At 36.1% G+C, this 20,078-nt stretch overlaps 1 protein-coding gene across 1 annotated transcript; it reads left to right on the top strand.

Annotated features, from left to right (window-relative positions):
- Nucleotides 1–3,122: 3,122 nt before the first annotated feature.
- LOC139983499 (cysteine-rich secretory protein 1-like) lies at nt 3,123–19,905 on the top strand. Its single transcript, XM_071997080.1, has 9 exons — nt 3,123–3,277; nt 8,670–8,953; nt 9,661–9,894; nt 13,642–13,748; nt 14,159–14,250; nt 16,287–16,316; nt 16,601–16,693; nt 17,857–18,009; nt 18,411–19,905. The coding sequence occupies exons 1-9, from the start codon at nt 3,169–3,171 to the stop codon at nt 18,533–18,535; spliced, it is 1,227 nt and encodes a 408-aa protein (XP_071853181.1). The 5' UTR covers nt 3,123–3,168; the 3' UTR covers nt 18,536–19,905.
- Nucleotides 19,906–20,078: the final 173 nt, after the last annotated feature.

Here is a 20,078-nt window from a genome sequence, read left to right as displayed (position 1 = left end):
ACGCTACGCGCCAACCGATGGTGGCGCTCCGCTTAGATAGTGTCACGGGAACTTTCGGGCACAAAAAGTTCTGCCCCCCCAAACTGAAATGGTCCCGTACGCCTATGAGCATTTAAACACCTTTTTTTTAATGATTTAAACATTCAGTTGATATTTTAAACGATTTTGAATGTGTTCATCTACGAAACTCTTCACCATGTATATCTAACCAGCAACTCATCTGTTTACTCATATCAGAGGGTCATCTGTTTTGACCTTTAATTGAATGTTAAACAGATCGCTTTCCCCGTCGGCAATTATGTACAGATATATTCTGTGAAGCTATGTCAAACGAAGCTTAAAACTATTATACAAGGTTCATTGCCATTGTATAGAACCAACTGTGGAAATACGAATTCCGTTTCAAGGTGTAATATTTGCAAGAAGTATGCACGCTTTCCGTTCATGGTATACTCATTAATGCCTCCCTTATACATGTAAATAGAGGCCAGGAGTCACATATACATACTTAAGTGTGCACACATTATCATATAAGTTATGTTTGACTGCTCGGTGAAAGGGTCATCTATCTTGTGCACATAACACTTAAATTAAGTTTATTTAATTACAAAGGACTTAAAACAAAATCAGGAAAAGAACTCTTGATGGAAATATTTCCATACATATGCTGCTGATCGATTGGATGCAAGTCGAGTGAATTCAATGAAACCACTGTCCAAAAAACCAATAGGACCTTTCTTTGTTTACTTCATTTATTTAAAAGATTAAAGAATAAACTAAAAAAACAGGTCAATGAATCTTGATGGTAAAATATCCATATTTATGCTGTCTGATTAGATGTAAGTTGAGTGAATTCAACGAGCGTTTGTCCAACAAATGAACTTGACCATTGTGTTAGTATTACACAATTGTCTACAAAAGTTACGGAACTTTCAACCGTGTGAATGTTTTCATCCAAGCTAGTTATAACCTGTGCGTTTTGATTATCAACATTACTCAGTCTGTGTATCCCTCGTTCTGACATGACATAAAATTACAGTTTAAAAAAATGACAGTTTCGTAAAGAGCCATTAAAGATTTCAGACAATGAACTCCTGGTGTTGAACTGACCATTTCTGGTATTGAACTGAAAGGATGGTCAACCTGGTGATATTGTACAGAGAGAAAAACTGTATATTAAAACAGAACTGTACCTGCATGTTCATACATGCAGGTAGCATGCAGGTACATTTTAGGTACAGTAACGATCTTTTTATATACGAAGGCTAACTTCGTAAAATGTTGATACAATTTTAGGAGGTATACAATATGTTAAACACCTTTATTGATATGTTATTGTTTACATTGACCCCCGTCATTGACTAAACAATTCAATTGGCCAAAGTTAATTTATCACAAAGGTCAAGGAAGGGGTTGGTGTTGTTATGTTTTTTAATGGGTCAAAAATTATAATATTGAGGTTTTCGGGAAGAGACATCATTCCTTTACTAGTTGATACATTTGGTTCTGATCTTAAACAAAGGTACTTGTTGGCTGAGTGAAAGGGATTAAGGTGGGGTAAGGAAGAGGGTGAGAAAAGAGCGGTGGGTCAACCTGTCTCCGTCCACATCGGGGATCGAAATACCGACGACCGCGTTCTGCGATTGGACTGAATATTTCCTGGAGCTAAATGATCACCTTTTCGCCCTCTCTATTATTCAAGTGTCATTATGTCACTTGATTTTTGATGTATTCATGTTTGATTTGTCTGTCAACTATAGTTATAAGTGTCTGTTACCTCATGCATAGGTTACATAGAAAAAGTTCATTCTCATTCATACTTCCTTCCCCCTTTGCTATCGATAACACTGACAAACCGCCATATAATCCAAGTACTATCTAGTACATCCTGCACCTAAACCACATGGTAGAATAACCAGGGAGCTGCTGGAATAACGACGCTGAAAGATTACATTTCGGGAAGTTTCCAACTCATGCTGAATATACACAAATCCTTTATTACGAATCTCAAAGCCTCCAGCCAGTGTTGCTAGTACCGTTAAATTCGACGGGTGCTTTGGTGAGTCGATTGCTTAAACCCAAATCAAATAGGATTTTAAAAGGTAGAAGAACCAGCCTTTCTTAAATTTATATTAAAATAGATTGGTGGGGGGGGGAATTCAAAATAAATTAAAATTAAAGACAATTAATAAGGGAAAATCAATACTAAAAAAAAGTCCCCCACTCCTTCTCCCCTTGTTACCGCCCCCCCCTTCACTCTTCTTCTCACAGCTCCTTTTTTTCTCCACACTTTTCTGTCTTTGTTCCTCTCCAGTTTATTCCCTACCCTGTTCCTTTAATCCTCTCTTTGTCCCTCCACTGTTTATCTCCTACTTCTCCTCTTCCCCTGTTGCTTGCTTATCTCCATCCCTTGTCTACTTATAATCCCCTTTCATCTTTCTCATTGTGTTCACCGTGCTCATTAACTTGTCGACTGTATTCTGTGCGCGTGTTTTTGTCCCTTCTGTTTCTGTTACTTGTCATTTAGCCTCTGAAGAAGATCCTGCTAGGATCGAAACGTCAGGCCAACTTACTTTTACACAATAATAAAAAAGAATAAAAATTGATCAAAAAATATATAAAAATGAGTGAAAATTTTAATAATGAAATCGTGTTGTATTTTAATTGGAGATATACACAATGCCGTATGGGGCGGTTAAACATAATATTATATAACGGTGGCGTAATGTTACTGTTATGACAGGGTGCACCCTAGTAAAGGAACGTATCTTTCGCACTAACACTCTAAGTTTTAAAATATAGTAACGTGGTCGCGACACTTATACTGGTATGGACAAAACATTTCAACATTACGGTCATCTTTTAATTAAACTACTGTCTTGCCCATCCCATCCCATCCCCCTTCCCATCTCATCTGTAATAATTACTATTCATTCAGATGTAACCATTTCCTTGAAAGTTATCTAGTTAATGCTTCATCAAGTTGGACAGTCCAACATTGCAATACTATTTCTCAATGTAACAGTGATTTTAGCAACTATTTTTTTCTTAAATAATTACCAACAAAATATTTCGTGGAATATAGATGACGATGTCTTTTATTGGATTCCGTACAAGTGCGGCGATTTTGGCTTCAAAAGTACAAATCAGTCCCTACTTGTACCAGCGATGACATACCAAACGAGAATTTGTTCGATCAAATCTGCTGGGTACTTCTTCAATGTTGTTTGTGCATTTTTTGTCTGCTGTTCTGGCTTAAAATTCTTGGAGTGTGGAGGTAAGTTGCTTTTTTTTTTAAGAATCGGTCATATAAGCTATAATTTTGCCCACCATAAGTTATATAAATATTCCAGCTAACATGATATCGCTGTTAGAACGCTCTTCCAAAATGATTGCTTGATCATAAAGCTGGTTTTTTCCTGAGGTTGGTCGGCAATTTCTACTGAGTTTTAGTCAGAAGAAGATTACATTCGATTACACTAAATCACTTACATTGCGTTTTTCCACCAAGATGATGACCAGTGAGCAGGTAGTTAAATAAATTGATTCAGTCTTAAACATTTTTTCGTGTGCGGATACGTTTACTGGTACTACATTGTAAGCATAGCTGAAAACTCCATGGAAATGTTAAAAATGTGACATTTTTATTTCACTACTTAAAATGAAACTCAAGACAACGAATGTCAGGCGAATGAACTCCATTGACAAGCAATTTTACATTTTAACTTGCTAAAATAAATTACTTTATACCAATGACCTGAATTAGTTCTGCCAGCTAGGTAACACCTTGAATCCGAGCCTGCAAACAATCTTGCAAATCATTTTTCAGATAAGTTTCAAATTGCAAATAAATAGTCATTTCTGAGTGCAAAGACCAAAGTATAATGGGAAATATTGAGGAATTACACTATGGCCGCTACATCAATAAGATGTCTCTTTCATCAGGTAAATATATAGCTCTAAGTTGTTCTTGTATGAGGAGAGTACATAAAGTGACATTTCAATGAGGCCCCTACATAATATTAAACTGTCCCTCTAGCGAGTCCACTACATCGCTTTACTAAGATGAGGCTATGACATCGATCTCTTTATACCGTTCCTTATATGAGGCTATCTCTAGTGTTCCATGCATGAGGTTACTACATCTCTTCAAAGTGTTCCTTACATAAGGCAACTACATCTCGTTAACGTGTTCCTTACATGAAGCTACTACATCTCGTTAAAGTGTTCCTTACATGAGGCTACTACATCTCGTTAAAGTGTTACTTACATGAAGCTACTACATCTCGTTAAAGTGTTCCTTACATGAGGCTACTACATCTCGTTAAAGTGTTGCTTACATGAAGCTACTACATCTCGTTAAAGTGTTACTTACATGAAGCTACTACATCTCGTTAAAGTGTTGCTTACATGAAGCTACTACATCTCGTTAAAGTGTTCCTTACATGAGGCTACTACATCTCGTTAAAGTGTTGCTTACATGAAGCTACTACATCTCGTTAAAGTGTTATTTACATGAAGCTACTACATCTCGTTAAAGTGTTGCTTACATGAGGCTACTACATCTCGTTAAAGTGTTGCTTACATGAAGCTACTACATCTCGTTAAAGTGTTACTTATATGAAGCTACTACATCTCGTTAAAGTGTTACTTACATAAGGCAACTACATCTCGTTAACGTGTTCCTTACATGAGGCTACTACATCTCTTTAAAGTGTTCCATGCCTGAGGTCACTTATAGCTTTAAATTATTCCTTACACGGGGTCACTTCATCGCTTGAAAGTGTTCCATGCGTCGGGCCACGTCATTGCTTTAAATTGTTTCATGCATGAGGCTTCATCTTCGCTTTTCAAGTGTTCCTTACATGTAGCCACTTCTTCGCATTACATTGTTACATGCGTAGGGCCTCGTCATTGCTTTAAATTGTTCCATTTATGGGGTCACTGCATCGCTTTTAACTGTTCATTGTATGGGGCCGCTTCATTGCTTTAAAGTGTTTTTTTACATGGGGTCACTTCATTGCCCTTAAAGTGTTCCTTACATGGGGTCAATTCATCGCCTAAAAGTGTTCCACGCGTTCTCCTGAATGTTAACCGAATCACATTTCCTAGATGGTCGACAAGTATTGTTGTTTTCTTTCGAATGGGACAGAATTGATTACCTTTCGCTAAGGAGAGGGGAGGGTAGGCTAGCCATAGAACTACCAATCAGAGCGGTGAAAATCATAACAAATTAACGCAAAATGCTGCTTTAACAAGATGATGACGTCGTGGATATAGCTGGATATTTCGGATGGCGAGTTGCAGGAAATGTTTAACAGCGTTTCACATCGACCAAACGATATTTTGATAGAAGTAATAAAGGGATGTGCCACCTCTGTATATCTCGTGGCATTCACTGATATGAATGACCATCCGCGTAACAAGTAAACAAACTTCTATTTTAGGACAATAATTGACCACAAATCAAATCATTGCGGATGTTATTATTTGACCAGATATCATTGTTTACACACACCAGAGAGCTGGAGGAATATCCGTGTAGAGGTTTATTTTCCCTTCTGTATCACCTGTCTCTGATTACCCATTCGACCTATATCACCTAAAACTAAAATCTTATCGGCGATTTGGATAAGATCATGTGTGGTATCTACTTCCTTTCCAGGGGACTAGGAATACACATTTGACGTAAGATCGTCATAATCATACGATCCCAGTCTTTCATGTAATATGACAGGAGTTGAGAGTGGACCAGTTTAGTCGTTTGGTTCTTGTGCACAGGCTTTTTGATCGACTTTTCTTTAAAAAAACTAAATCCCTAAAACAGAAACCATATGTATGTGAACGTTGAAGGTTTCCTTGTAGTTATCAATGATTATCGAAAGAGCACTTTGTATTCGATTTATAAGGGGGAGGGTGGTGGTGGTGGGGATGGGGAGTGGCGAGGATTCACCCCCTTCCCGTTCCTAATATTTTGATGCAATTTGGAAACAAATTTGTAAGCTTCCTATCTGTTCATGCAAATGTTTCTTTAAGGGGAGTGAAGACTCGCGCACAAAGAAACGTCTGATGCCGGTAATCTGACCTAGTTTCGAATGAGGTATAACAGAAGTGTTAGACACCACCATCGATCACATAAAATTCTCACAACATGCTACCGTCGGTAATTAGACACTAGTGTACAGTCAATACATACAGCTACGGTCAATCCCCAACACAACACAGTGTACATTGCAGCGATGGACATGCCAGATCTAGATAAAAGATTTACGTTTCATTACTGTCTGCATTTTGTAGCGACAAGGAAAAAACTTCAATTACAAGCAACGGAAAGTTACCTTTTTTTCAATGGGAAAGGGGTGAGGCACAAATGTTGTAGGGAAGTAGGACATGTGTCTTTATTTGTGGTGGAACGTCACACAATCACCTCAAGACGCCTCCGAAAATGGTCCTCCTGTTCAGTTGTATCATAAATTCCAGTTATTAAGTGCGGTTTGGTCGAGAACTTGGCGCATTTTTCATTAATAAATGTTGTTTATACTTTTACACAAAAAAAAGCCTTTAAATCACATTTTGCTTAATTAACTTAATAACATATGGATATTTGCTTATCTAAAAATATGGCAATATGGGAAAGAGCGTGCTACTCTTTTTAATAAAAAAGTGCCCATTTGACTTTCTGAACAAAAATGTAGGGTGGGTGGGTGGGTGGGGGGGGGGTTTCCTCTGGTTCCTTTGCTCATGCACCCGTGACCCTTCAGAATATTGAGGTAAGTTGTTCATTGTTTCCCTTTACTTTGGAAAAGGAAGTACCTGGTAACTACGCTTACCAATGTATGCTTTAAAGTACTTCCGCCTTCTTCCGATTGTTGTAAATGCGAAGACGACCGCATACCTGGACATATTATTTTGAGTAGAATTTAGTCGAATTATCTCTGTCACTGGAAAGCTTTACTCCTAACTTAAAGGGATACTCTACGTAGCCTATATTCCTCCAAACTGCAGAACTTCCACATTTTTAGGTGGAATTCTATCTGTTCCTTAACAGCTCTACAAGGAACTATATCGCTCCTATGTTACCGTTTTGTGGAGTGTTGTTTATAGAGTTAGTGAGCGATACATTCAAGAATATAGTAGTGATTCAGGTTAATGCCCGTTGAAGAATTTCACTTTTTGTTTTATCTACGATTAATATCAATATATAAAAAATACATACTTCGTAACATGGAAATGTTAGAGAGCCGAATGGTTTCTATTTGCCGTCATAGTATGGAACCATTCTGATTTAGACGGTCGTCTAGCTCTATAGCTCAATATAATTCTCTTTCATGCTTTAATTCCCACTATCCATAGACAAAAGAACTGAGAGAACATTTTAATTGTTTATTTTTTTTTTGGGGGGGGGGCATTTCGTATTTTCATCAACACTTCAACTTACTTATAGTCGATCATTGATCATGTTTTGCTTCTTGTTTTAATTGATTATCATTTTGATGACTTAACACCAAGTTACATAAATTCATTTTGAACTTTAAACATTTTAGATGAAAGGTTGTAAAATTTCGACATCGAGAGATCTGAGATCCAGGACAGTTATCTTTCAGGTAGAAAGCCTTGAACTCACTATGTGTAGACGCTCCGTCGTTCGTCTAGACAAGTTCTTTCAGTATGCGCGTGTGCTACGTCATCAAACACAAAGACATCGATAACATCGTTACATCGGGCGCCTCTAGAGATTACACGTAATAGGTCGATACTAGGATAAGCTCTGATTATACGTCAAATGTGATTGTTAAGAAATATCCTTCCCTAGAATTGACTATTCAAAACTTAAGCGATTAAATAGTGACAATGTTAAGCGATGCTAAATCCGTTTAACGAACTAAGGATTAGAAGAATTTGAAAATGTGGTTTATTTTGAACTATTAAAGTTCAAAGTAATGATCTTGGGTAAATGGTCTTCACTTTCCGGTGGGATTTTTTCCCCCTGTTTTTTTATTTTTCTAACGAAAAATACGTTACCTGGATACACCGCATATTTAAAGAAATATGCTTATGAAAGAAGAATCATTATCTGCTCCAAACAACGATATATTAATATGATCGAGTTGATAAAGGCCGAGAGATCAATCCCTGGCCGGCCAAAGTTAGGTAGTTTGTCATCCAGGAGAAATCCATGGTTTTCCATCTGAAATGGCCTTCTAAATTATAAAAACCGAAAGCTAGCTAACACTATATAAACTGGGTAGCAGCTCGATTAATAAGTGTAAATTACAAATCACTCTACTTGTCCACATGCACATGTTGCTAAGCGTCGTCAAATAACTACCTACCAGGCTGATACTATATCATCATCGTCATCGTCATCGTCTTCTTCATCGCCATCGCGGTCGCCGTTGCCATCGCCATCACCGCCATCATCAATATCATCATCATCGTCATCATCATCATCATCATCATCATCATCATCATCATCATCATCATCATCATCATCATCATCATCATCATCATCATCATTATCATCATCAATATCATCATCATCATCATCACCATCATCATCAACATATGTTTAGTCGTGTCGCTTTAAAATGGTTCTGAAAATTTCCTCACATGCTGCAAAAAACCCAAATAAAAGTAATGCTTTTGCTAATTCTTCGATTGTATTGCAGCAACCTGCGTCAATATGAAGTTTTACGGCAAACATAAACGTACGCATTTCAACATGGTGAAGAACGGGCCTGCTACTCTTATTTTATGGGCTTACCTTTCCTTGGTAATGTGCGTGGCTTTGAGCATGGCGAGAAGTAATCCTCCTGACCAGACCGATGAGATGCTGGAAACTAACAACTTTCGATCTTCGCCATTCACAGAGGAAGAAATAGATCAAATGGTCGACTGGCATAACTTTGCCAGAAGTACCGCCGACCCACCTGCGACTAACATGGAGTACATTGTAAGTTACCATTGATATAAGAAGTCTCTACGATAAGGGTCAAAGATATTGGTATCCAAATTTGAGTATGCTTAAACTTGATGAAATGTTACCAAATAGAACATTTTTAGTAAGTTCATGTTCTTTGAATGAAATATTTTGTTGGTTTAGTGAATTTCGATGTTGATGCGTAAACGATCAACTGAGTAAAAATATATTGCAAAGGGTTGGAACATTTGTAATTTGAATATCCTTTTCTTTGAATTTGATTTGGAATGGCGTGCTGGTACATTGGTTCGTAACACTGATGACCTGCAAGACGCTTGAAACTACATCAAATATATATATATATATATATATATATATATATATATATATATATATATATATATATATATATATATATATATATATATATATATATATATATATATATTTCCGTTATTTAAGTTAAGGACAATACACATTTATATATATATATATATATATATATATATATATATATATACATACATACATATATAAATGTGTATTGTCCTTAACTTAAATAACGGAATCCTACTTAAGAAGTATCGAATATTCAATATTCACATACTTATGAGTAACGAAAAAACACTTCCAGTCAAACTGCAAAAACTGTGCTTTGATTATATTTGACTATTTCAATGTATATGTGTTGACGTCATTATATAGTCCATATAACTAATTATATTATACCCAACTTATAGGACTGGGACCCATATCTTCAGGACATCGCCCAACGGTGGGCTGACAAGTGTTTATGGCAACACGGCCGGCCCAGTGACGTAGTAGGCTCTTATGGACAGAATTTGTGGGCCATTAAGTATCCAGGTGTACCTAAAGCCGAATCGGTTGTAAGAGGCTGGGACGATGAAAAGCATGATTACAATCTCTCAACAAACGCTTGTAAACAAGGAAAGCAATGCGGACATTACACTCAGGTGAGATAATAATAGTTTGTTTGGTATTTTATAATGACCAGTCAAACGAAAGATACATTTCAACAACTTTGTCAAGTAGTATTTTATAATTCAAGTGATAAATCTTTTGTTTTTAAATATAAAATAAAATCATTGAAGCGATTATTGAAAGGGTAATACGAGATTTTAGATAAAGAGATAAAACTTAAAATTGTATTCACTTTGGTATCAAAAATGAAAAAAACTAACTCTGGAAGTCCGCAAAAAGTACTGTAAATAAATGACAAGTACGGAATATATATATACCATGGTTTCTTGAAAAGTAACTTTCAAGTATTAATTCAATGATGCTTATTTTTGCAAATTAGATATGATATAGTAATTAAATAAAGTGAAGCACAAACTGTGTTCGTGGGATTAAAATGACTCTTTATTTTGTAAATCGATAAAACCAGCCTTTCTTCATCTATATTTGCGATAAACTAGTTCGATTCCTGGCCAGATCATTGCACCGTGTCCTTGGCCATATCCATTAGCTCTCTTCACCCACCACGTTGCGTGCCTTATGAAGTCTTACAGCGGACACACATAAGTGTGTTGCACTTAGATAATGCAGGCGGAAGTCCTGTTTGAACTGTGTTACACAAGTGTGCGCGTTTGCACCTGTTTTGTATACGGTACTGGGTGAGATCTTGAACAAAATAAGTCCTCAGACGTCATTTCAAAAGAATCATCACGTCCTCAGACGAATTCTTTTGTTTGGGGGGTATTGTTAAGGTTAAGGTATGTGGATTTAGGGTATGTGGACAACGGGGAAAAGAACGTGGTCCTCAGTTTGAATGTAAAACACACCGTGTGCGTGCGGGGTGTTCGTGCATTTGGCAAGTTACCAACGACCAGGAGTGGATTTGTTACAAAGTCTTGAAAGAAGACCTTGGCCTACAAAGACAGTACATCTTCACCATTCTCTTTTTGATATAATTTACAATTTCAAAAAGGAAAAACAAATGTAAGTTGAGTTGAGAGGCAAATTTGAACAAACGCATGCGATAGCAAAACTGGGGAAATGCTATGACAGATAATGACAGATAATAACCACCCTGGCAGAGCTTGGTAAATACGTCTTGAGAGTAGTAAATGATTTACCAGAGTGCAACCCTTCACATGATTCCTTTCCTCATACAATAAATCCCACTAATAAAGTATGGTCGTACTTTCTCATTAATTGTAAGTTGAATTATCGAGTAACTCGGTCAGAATAACCAGAAATGATAAACTGCTTAATGGATATCTTGTCGTTCAAGTGTTAATTCGTGTGGAAGCTATTTGATCCCAGGAAGATCTGTAATTTATTGCCAGTGCGTGAAAAATCTTTAGCGGAAATAATCGCCTCTTAAGCAAAGCCGTTCTAAGTCCTCTAAATTCTGCAGACCAGGTTTTTTAGATTTAATTTCTGGAACAAGCAATTTTCTAATTAAAATTAAAACCCCTGTAAACTATAGCAAGTGAAAAGGGATATAAGGTAAGTTTTATTGAATATGTTGACACGTGTCTTGTAGTAAGCAGTTTTTTCCAGGTTGTAATCATTTTATCTATTGCATTTAACTTCGTAGTGACCTAGAAATTTTCTAGAGTACGTTAAAGCCTATATTAACCTTTTACGGGTCTGGGTAATTCAAGATGACAACAGAATAAATATATCGATGGAGAAAATGGGTATATTCGGTTGATGTGGAAAACATTGGAAGCGAAGCTGAAACGGGTAGGGTCCTATTGATTGTGTTATGAGAAGTTATTTTAAAAGTAAAAATTATCACAAGTTAGTATCAATGTGCGACAGCGTCAAAGGCAAGGTTCCCAGGAATAAATCGTATCTTCCGGATTGGAGAAGGATGGGAGGAGGTGCGTAAGAAACTTTTATCACGACAAATACTTTTCTAGAATTTCTGATCCTCTTGAAATCGGAGCCTTGGTGATCATTATCAGACTTTGTAGCATATTCTGGGGGCAATACCTTTAAGTAATCGTAATGACGTGAAACGGATGTTTTATAAATCGTCGCGAGCCTATAATCTGAGGTTTTTACCAATGGTTCCTCATGAAATCTATCATTAGCGATAACGTCAACAGACCGGAAAAGAAGAAAAAACGCACTAAATAAAGAGCCTAAAAGTTTTGGGTGTCGATGGTAAACGTAACCTTTGCATTCATGGTGGTATATGTATGTGTGTATGTGTATGTGCGTTTGTGACGCTCAGCTTGTAACCACGGTATCTCAAGAAGAATTTTATATTTGGTGTGTAGAAATAACACATTGAGTACATGAAGTCTATTGTTTTGGGTCAAAGGTTATTTTGGATCACCAAGGGTCAAATTGTTAAAACTGTAAACACGGTATCTCATGAAGCAGACCTCATATTCGGTGTGTAGAAGTAACACACTGTGTACAACAGGGTTGTCCAACCTACGGCCCGCGGGCCACAGTCCGGCCCGCCGCATGGTTGCGTCCGGCCCGCCAGAGATGCTCTACGGTGCGAAATGTTAGTGAGCAGATTTATTGATAACAATTTTAAGCTATATAATCAATCATTCGAACCTTCTGGGTCCAAAAAACTGCATACAGGTCAGTTTGTGTGACACTCTCTCAGCGGAGGGGGGGGGGGGCGGCTGGACTTTATTCATGTTTTATCAGGAAGAAAATAAATCAGTGCGCTCCGCGCGCAGTGCTCATATCTTGTTGCCTTGGGCTTCGGGCAAAAATCGAAAAATCGAGCGTAGGGTTCATGCGGCCCCCTCCTTCATCATAATCATTCCATGCGGCCCTCCTCTGCAAAAGGTTGGACAACCCTGGTGTACAAGAAGTAAATTGTTTTCGGTGGAGGTCAAAATTCATGTTGGAGTCATCAGAGGTCAAGATGTGAAAACCTTGTAAACCTGATATCTCAGTACTGGAAGCTTGGGCAGATCTCCTACTTAGTATGAAGGTGTATAACATTGACTAAAAGAAGCATATTTTTTTTGGGTGGAGGTCAAAGGTCATTTGAGGACAACTGGTTAAATCGCGAAAGTCTTGTAAACATGATTTTGCAATATGTGAACCTTGGACAGATATCTTATTTGGTTTGTAGATGTAAGCCTACTATTGCTTTTGGTTGAAGTCAAAGGTCATGTAAAGTCAACAAACGCCAAACATTTACTTCACTCCCCTCTTATCTGTCACTCTACACCATCATGTAATATCGCAAGGGAAGCTTGGACAGATCGCATATTTGGTATGTAATATTGTACCACGTTGAGTACAAGAAGCCTGATGTTTTGGGTGGAGGTCATTTGTCGTTTGAGTTCTTAAGTGGTTAATTTGTGAAACCATGCCTTACAAAATATTTCAACAAGGACAAATTTAGTACGTTGATGTATCTATCACATTTAGTACATGAAGCCTGTTGCTAAGAACAATGTTCATTTCAGGGCAGCCTGTGTCATTGTGAATTTATTGTTTGTCACATCACATTGATTTCACTGTATTACTGAGATTACGTATGTAGTACCCCTCCCTATACCTTACGGCAAATTCATGAAGAAAACTATTACATCATCGAAACCACTATGCATTTTTTGCTTTCTGGTTATGAGTATGGTTGGGTGTGTAACAATAGTTATGAAAATTCTACTGTTTTACCTCAACATATACTGCTGTTCACATGATATAAATCTCCAGGTTCTTATCTGAACTGGTCACACAGTTTTTGTTTTTAACCTCGTTTACAGGTTGTCTGGTCGTCAACAAATAGCATCGGATGCGGCAAAGCTTTCTGTCCAAACTTAGAGGGCGCTATGAAGAACATGTGGATTGTCGTCTGCCAGTATTCTCCAGCGTAAGTTATCAACACTTGTTTCATTTGCTAAAGTATATGCTCAAGCCAATACTTAATTATTCTTCAAACCCGTTACTTCTGAAGCAGCATAACAATTGAGATAATATAGCAAGCAGAAGGAATAAAATAAGCATCAGAACAACAGAAAGATTTAGTTGAAAGAAATATAGAAAAAGCAATGAAAGACAAATTAAAAGTTACGAATACAAATATCAAATTAAACTAATTAACAATTAATTACCCGTTTCATGTTTTTGTTTTATCATAAAACAAGTAATGTAATGTAGGTCTCTCAATGATCATGCGTCGTAATATTAAACATTTCAAATAGTTTGCGGTATTGTCTTTATATGTTAATGATTTTCTTCTCTTCTCTTCTCGTCATATGTTGGTTTATTTCGTTCACACAGAGGTAATGTTGTGGGGTTTTCCCCTTACGACACCGGTCCATCATGTTCCAGATGCCGATCAGGCGTTGGTCAGTGCTACGAAAATCTCTGTCGTAAGTAGAGGGCGAGATATGTTTATTTCTTTGTTTGTTAGGTGTTATTGTGATCTTCTGTTGTTCAGCTTTTAGACAGAGATTGTTTTGCTAATACTTACATTTCAATATCTAATATTATAAAAAGATATGCGAACGATAAAGCAGTTACAATCCACACTTAAGTACATGCCACTTTTTTTGTCCGGCTTCTTCTCATTTTCAAACAACCGCTTTTCCAAATGCTTCCCGGTTAATCCACGTTTCTTACAAGATTATTCAGAGCTACAGACTTAGATGAAGTGGTTTTTAAGGGAGCGAAAAGAGATTGGGAATTGCTTACATATTCTTCCAGACTGTTCAGAGTTAGTATTATTTTAATTGAGTAAACACATTAATACGTTTCCCGGTACGGTAAATAAATTTGCTATTCAATTCAAGGCCATTGATAATTCACCCGAGGAATGTTGTCTTGACTTTTAGCCAATTACCCAATTGCCCAATATGTTTTTCTTTTTGTCTGAACGCGGCTTGGTTGTTGAAAATACAGAAACATATAAAACACGAAACGTACCTGTTTTGAATAGAATGTAACTTATACATTACACTACCCCAAATGTCTTAACTCTGTAAGAATAAGGCCGTTTCCTGTTTGTCACGAATGGCACTTGTAACTTGATATACGAATTGTTTGGATTCGTAAATGAACAAGTTCTGGCGATTCCTTTATTGTACATGAATATTATTTGCAATAAATCTTTCCTATTGTCATGACTTTTTCACAAAATGTATTCTCTTTCTCTATCTGTTGATACACTGAACATTGTAGGATGACACAGAATTAGATTTGCCTGCAAAACACTTGAACGGTATGATTTGTTATATTCATCAATTCCAAGGGACATGTATCCTTGGTTTGGATTCATAGACTGTCCTTGAACTAGTGATACTATTACATACACAATTTGCCACAAATTACTTGAACTTCTGCAAAATGCACTTGAGCATCTTAACGGTATCTTGTTGTCCTTGGTTGCATAGCTGCAGTCAAATATTAAGTGTTTTGTAAGATAGTATCGACCCAGTTATTTAGTAATTGCAGCAGCTTACTGTTACGTTACCGCACTTCATCAGCTTGACGGATTTGTTATTCTTCAAAGCTTCAAGGATACATGACATCTTACAAAAAGTGAAATAATTACATTTAGCACTTGAACCACAGCACAAAGTGACAGTGTTTCTTTGTGTCAAACAAAATTGTTTGTAATTTAGCTAACCTCCTTCCAGTATTTCATATTTTAGTTGTTTATTTACTAAGGATGTGTAAGAGTAAGTTGACCTGACGTTTCGATCCCAGCAGGATCTTTCTCAAAGGCTAAATGACAAGTAACACTAACAGTAACAGAAGGGAAAAAAACAATCACAGAATACAGACAGGTTAATGAGCATGGTGAACACAATGAGATAGATGTAAGGGGATTGGTAGACAAGGGATGGAGAGAAGAATTTACTAAGGAAGTAGTAGACAAGTGTAACTATCATTAAAACCACACATTTCTGTGAGCTATTTATCCTTCTGTAAAGTTGTCAAGGCAAATATGTAAGAGAAAGGAGAAAAACAAAAGTACATGATTTCATCTTGAGGAAACAATTTCCCTTTGATTTTTGATGCTTGGTCCTACTACCGATACCTACACAAACAATGCGAAATTCATAACTACATATTAAGAACGAATTAAACAGAATGTTTGATATAATAATAACATTTTGCATGATAAATGTTAACTAAGTTTAAATTGGTAAAAGACCATCAGTCGATTTAATTATATAACAGCGAACTATATGTGTTCTCGGAAATGAATGCCTTGTTTTGAGAGCCTCCTTCATTCTCGTAACTTAACTCACAAGATGAATAGAAATATTCACGAAAGCATCAAACCTCAAATTAGAAACTACAACCTAATATTGTTGAACTACGGTATATGTTTCCTTGCAAACGAATCACTTAGATTTCCCTTCATACAGTTAGTATTTTTTCTTTTGATTTTATCACACAGGTTCTTGTGAGCGCCATGATGAACATTGTGGTAAGTTTAACAAACTGAGATAGATGATTGCCTCGTTATACCTCTGAATGAGAAAGTTATTTTTACATGGGTTGAGCATTTTGTAATAATTATTTTGTCGTTTATCATAATATCTTGAGGGTCTCAACTTCAACTTCAAATGAGACCAAATGCTGTCTGTTTAATAGGACAATTTAATAAATAGCGATTTAGTAATAATAAAGAAGACATAGGCTATGCATGCTCTGTTCGAGAGACTTAGTTTAGTTCATTTATTTTCACATAATTTTCGTTTTAATTCTCAGATTGTCGCCAAAGTTGCAATAACTGTGGTACGGTAGATAAAGAGACATGTACGTGCCAATGCCCACAGGGTTACCATGGAACGGATTGCTCAAGTAAGACGTTAATAAGAATACATTCATAGTGATTGTGTTCATATTGACTCAGCACATTATCCTTAATAAACTCAAATAACTTTGACTAGAATATCATTTGTCTGAACTTGACTGGATTGGACTAAATTGAACTAGACTGAATTGAACTGGACTGAATTGAATTGAACTGGACTGAATTGAACTGGACTGAATTGAACTGGAACGGACTGGACTAGACTGAATTGAACTGGACTGAACTGAACTGGACTGAATTGAACTGAAATGGACTGGACTAGACTAGACTGAATTGAACTGGAGTCGATTGGACTGACTTAGACTGCAATAGACAAGACTAAACTGACTAAACTAGACTTAAATGCACTAGAATATACATTAGATAAGACTGGAAAAGACCAGACCGGATCTGACTGTACTAGACTAGACCAGACCAGAATAGACAAGACCAGAAAAGACAGACTAGTTTACGTATTGCGGCAAAGTAGTGATATTGAAGCTATGCTTTGAGATTGAATAAGTTAAGACATCAATCCAATTGTTTTTAGTACGCAGTAACTGTAAATCAATCATTTCTTTCGATCACATAGAACGAATAAATCATTGGCGATATTATGTATTCCCGTACTTCAGTGATATTCTTTTTATTTCAAGTAGGCTATTACATTTTACAAAGATGGAAACCCGATTCTCATATTTGATATTTGAGTAAGACAATTAAGACATTTTAATAGAAAACAGGATTGCCTACCAACCATCAATACTATTCTGTGTAGTGTACCAATGTTACTTCTCTAAGCGATAGAACCAGGTAAACACTATAAGGTCCATAGTTGTTAAGTAATGTTGAGTAAAACACACAACATCAAAGAACATTAGTGTGTATGGTTCTTATAAATACAGTAGTTTGAACAACGTAGCTTTTTTGGTACACGAATTTCATTCGTTGTTATTTGTTGATTAAAAAGCAACATTTTTTCTTAAAATAACACCATCAACAATGTACATCTAAGAGACAAAAAAATGTAAAAATAGTAAATAAACTCTATGAGAATATAATTGATGTTCCAAGAGCTAAAAACAACTTTAATTGTTTAACCATAAATTATAGTAATTAATGTCGAAAACATTATTTCCCCCATAACAAATATGTATTTTCTATCTCGTAGGCATATGCACTGATACACATCCATACTGTGGGAGAAGTCCTGGTTTTCCTAACAGCGGATATTGCCACTATCATCCAATAATACCGCGACTGTGTCCAAAGATGTGCGGTGCCTGCCAAATCCCTGATGAAAATATTTCATGTGAAGAAACCAGTGAGCACACCTAAAATAATTATCATTTAGTGAAAACCTATAAAATGTTTCTTCTCTTAGTTGGTTGCATTTCATCGTTTTAGTATTTCATAATGTACCAATCTGAATTAAAAATCAATTAATAAGTTTAAGCAAAACCCAGCCAAACAAGATGTGGGTTGTTTTTCAGATATGTCTAAGGAATAAACCATTTTCGTTTTGTAGTCAGTTTTGGTTGAATTGATCCGGGGCCGGGTGGGGCGGGGGGGGGGGTAAAAATATTATTTGGATCTTTTCTCTTCAACTTTGAGGCAAAGTATTTTCCTTGTTCTTCTTTCTTGTCAATGAGTTAATTGTATTAGTAAGTTATCGACCAAAAATGACCAGTTTTTCTTGTCTCTTTTCCTCTCTCTTCCTTACAGCGACTATGTCGACGACTGAAACAAAGACTACGCCCGAAATGGTCGAAAAGAACGATGACATAACAAATAATGAAATTGATGACAAAAAGTCAAGTATGATCAATGATGCGATAGAACGAAAGTAGACATTGATTGGTCTATATGAGCTTTACAAGACAAGTGGGATTAAACGAGTTTTAATGTAGTCAAACATACTTTTAGCATCCGACCGCAGATAAATACTGCATGTAACCGAAGGAGAATAGACAAAACTAAATAGCACTGCATTGAAATTGACATAATTTTTTTTTTCTAAAAACACAGTGTCCGGAAGTGGTGAAAAGTTGTGAAAATGTAAGTAGACTATATGTTTATTGAAAATTGTGTGTATTATATTTCTGAAGGCTACCGGGCGAATAAGACTGTGGAAACAATATAATAGAGCAAATACATATTTCTCATCATTTTGCACGACCTCTTTTCAACTTAATGATAAACTTTGAAATGTAAAAAGTGTAAATATAATGCATTACTATAGTAACTGTGGTTTAATCACGCAAGTGATAGAAGATATTTCAGTGAAAGCTGAATTGATGAGAAGGAAATGCCTGTTGCAGATATGGTGACACTTTTATGGAAATATCGATATATTGTCCGCAAATTCAAGGTATGGATGATTGAATGGAATGTATTTTGGATTGTTAAACCCTGGATTTTCCCCTGCAATGTACCCTCAGTTGCATCTGTGTAGTTTAATCTGTGATATCATAAGGGCAAACTTTACTTGAAGGTTTTACTTTCCCATTATAATCATATTGTCGATGTATATTGGAAATTGAAACATTAGGAACGTTCATTAGTTGTCAAAGTTCTCTGTATTTCATCTAAACGCATCTTCTTCTTCTTTTTACTTATTTGTAGAAATGTTAGTTTTTAATTGGAATAAGAGAGATAAATATTATAAAACAAAACAAGAGCATTTTTAGTTGCCGTGGTAACATCAGTCACTAAGTTTTATGCCATTTCCATTCACGAAAAATCAACAAATTTTGAAAAATGTATAGCTTTGCCATACACAAAAGACTATGACGAAGGATGAAGTAGAACTCTTCCAGTAGAATTATAACGCAATCAACTTCAGCAATCAAGTTCAGCCACCGAAATATAACTGTAACGTTTAGACTTGCCCATTAGTTCTAGTCATAATTCTGTATTAGCCTATATAGTACAATGAAGGTTGATGACTGAAACAGGTTGGAATTAAATAACGACAGTTTCACAGTAAGCAAATTCAGTTTACGCACACCAATTTAGTTGATTATTATAATTCACTGTTGAGGGTATACATAACCATATCGGGCATGTAATTACTGGTGCATGATAAAAAAAAAAACGGTCCCGAAGGTGTGTTATATAAATGAAGGTTTAAATATGTTTTTTTTTTAATACCGAAGGTGTGTTATATAAATGAAGGTTTAAATGTGATTTTTTTTTAATACATTCCGTTACAATTTGATTTACCGGAAACTTGATTTTTTAGTGTTATAGAAGTAACTTGATTGAGATATAATGACATTAACTTCAAAGGGAAACAACCCCAACTACAAAAAAGTATATATATATAAATTCTCTATTAACGTACAAATATATCACAAAATAATCATTAAATCGCAAGCATCACAAAACATA

Source organism: Apostichopus japonicus, chromosome 16 (genome assembly GCF_037975245.1).
Source record: "Apostichopus japonicus isolate 1M-3 chromosome 16, ASM3797524v1, whole genome shotgun sequence".
In the NCBI taxonomy this organism is placed as follows: domain Eukaryota; kingdom Metazoa; phylum Echinodermata; class Holothuroidea; order Aspidochirotida; family Stichopodidae; genus Apostichopus; species Apostichopus japonicus.
The sequence above is the reverse complement of the archived record's forward strand: the minus strand, read 5'-3'. Positions and strand labels throughout refer to the sequence as shown.

Coding starts and splice junctions, on each gene's coding strand:
- LOC139983499 (XM_071997080.1), top strand. CDS start 3,169: ATGACATACCAAACGAGAATTTGTTCGATCAAATCTGCTGGGTACTTC. Junction 3,278..8,669: donor AAAATTCTTGGAGTGTGGAG/GTAAGTTGCTTT, acceptor ATTGTATTGCAG/CAACCTGCGTCAATATGAAG. Junction 18,010..18,410: donor TATTTCATGTGAAGAAACCA/GTGAGCACACCT, acceptor TCTTCCTTACAG/CGACTATGTCGACGACTGAA.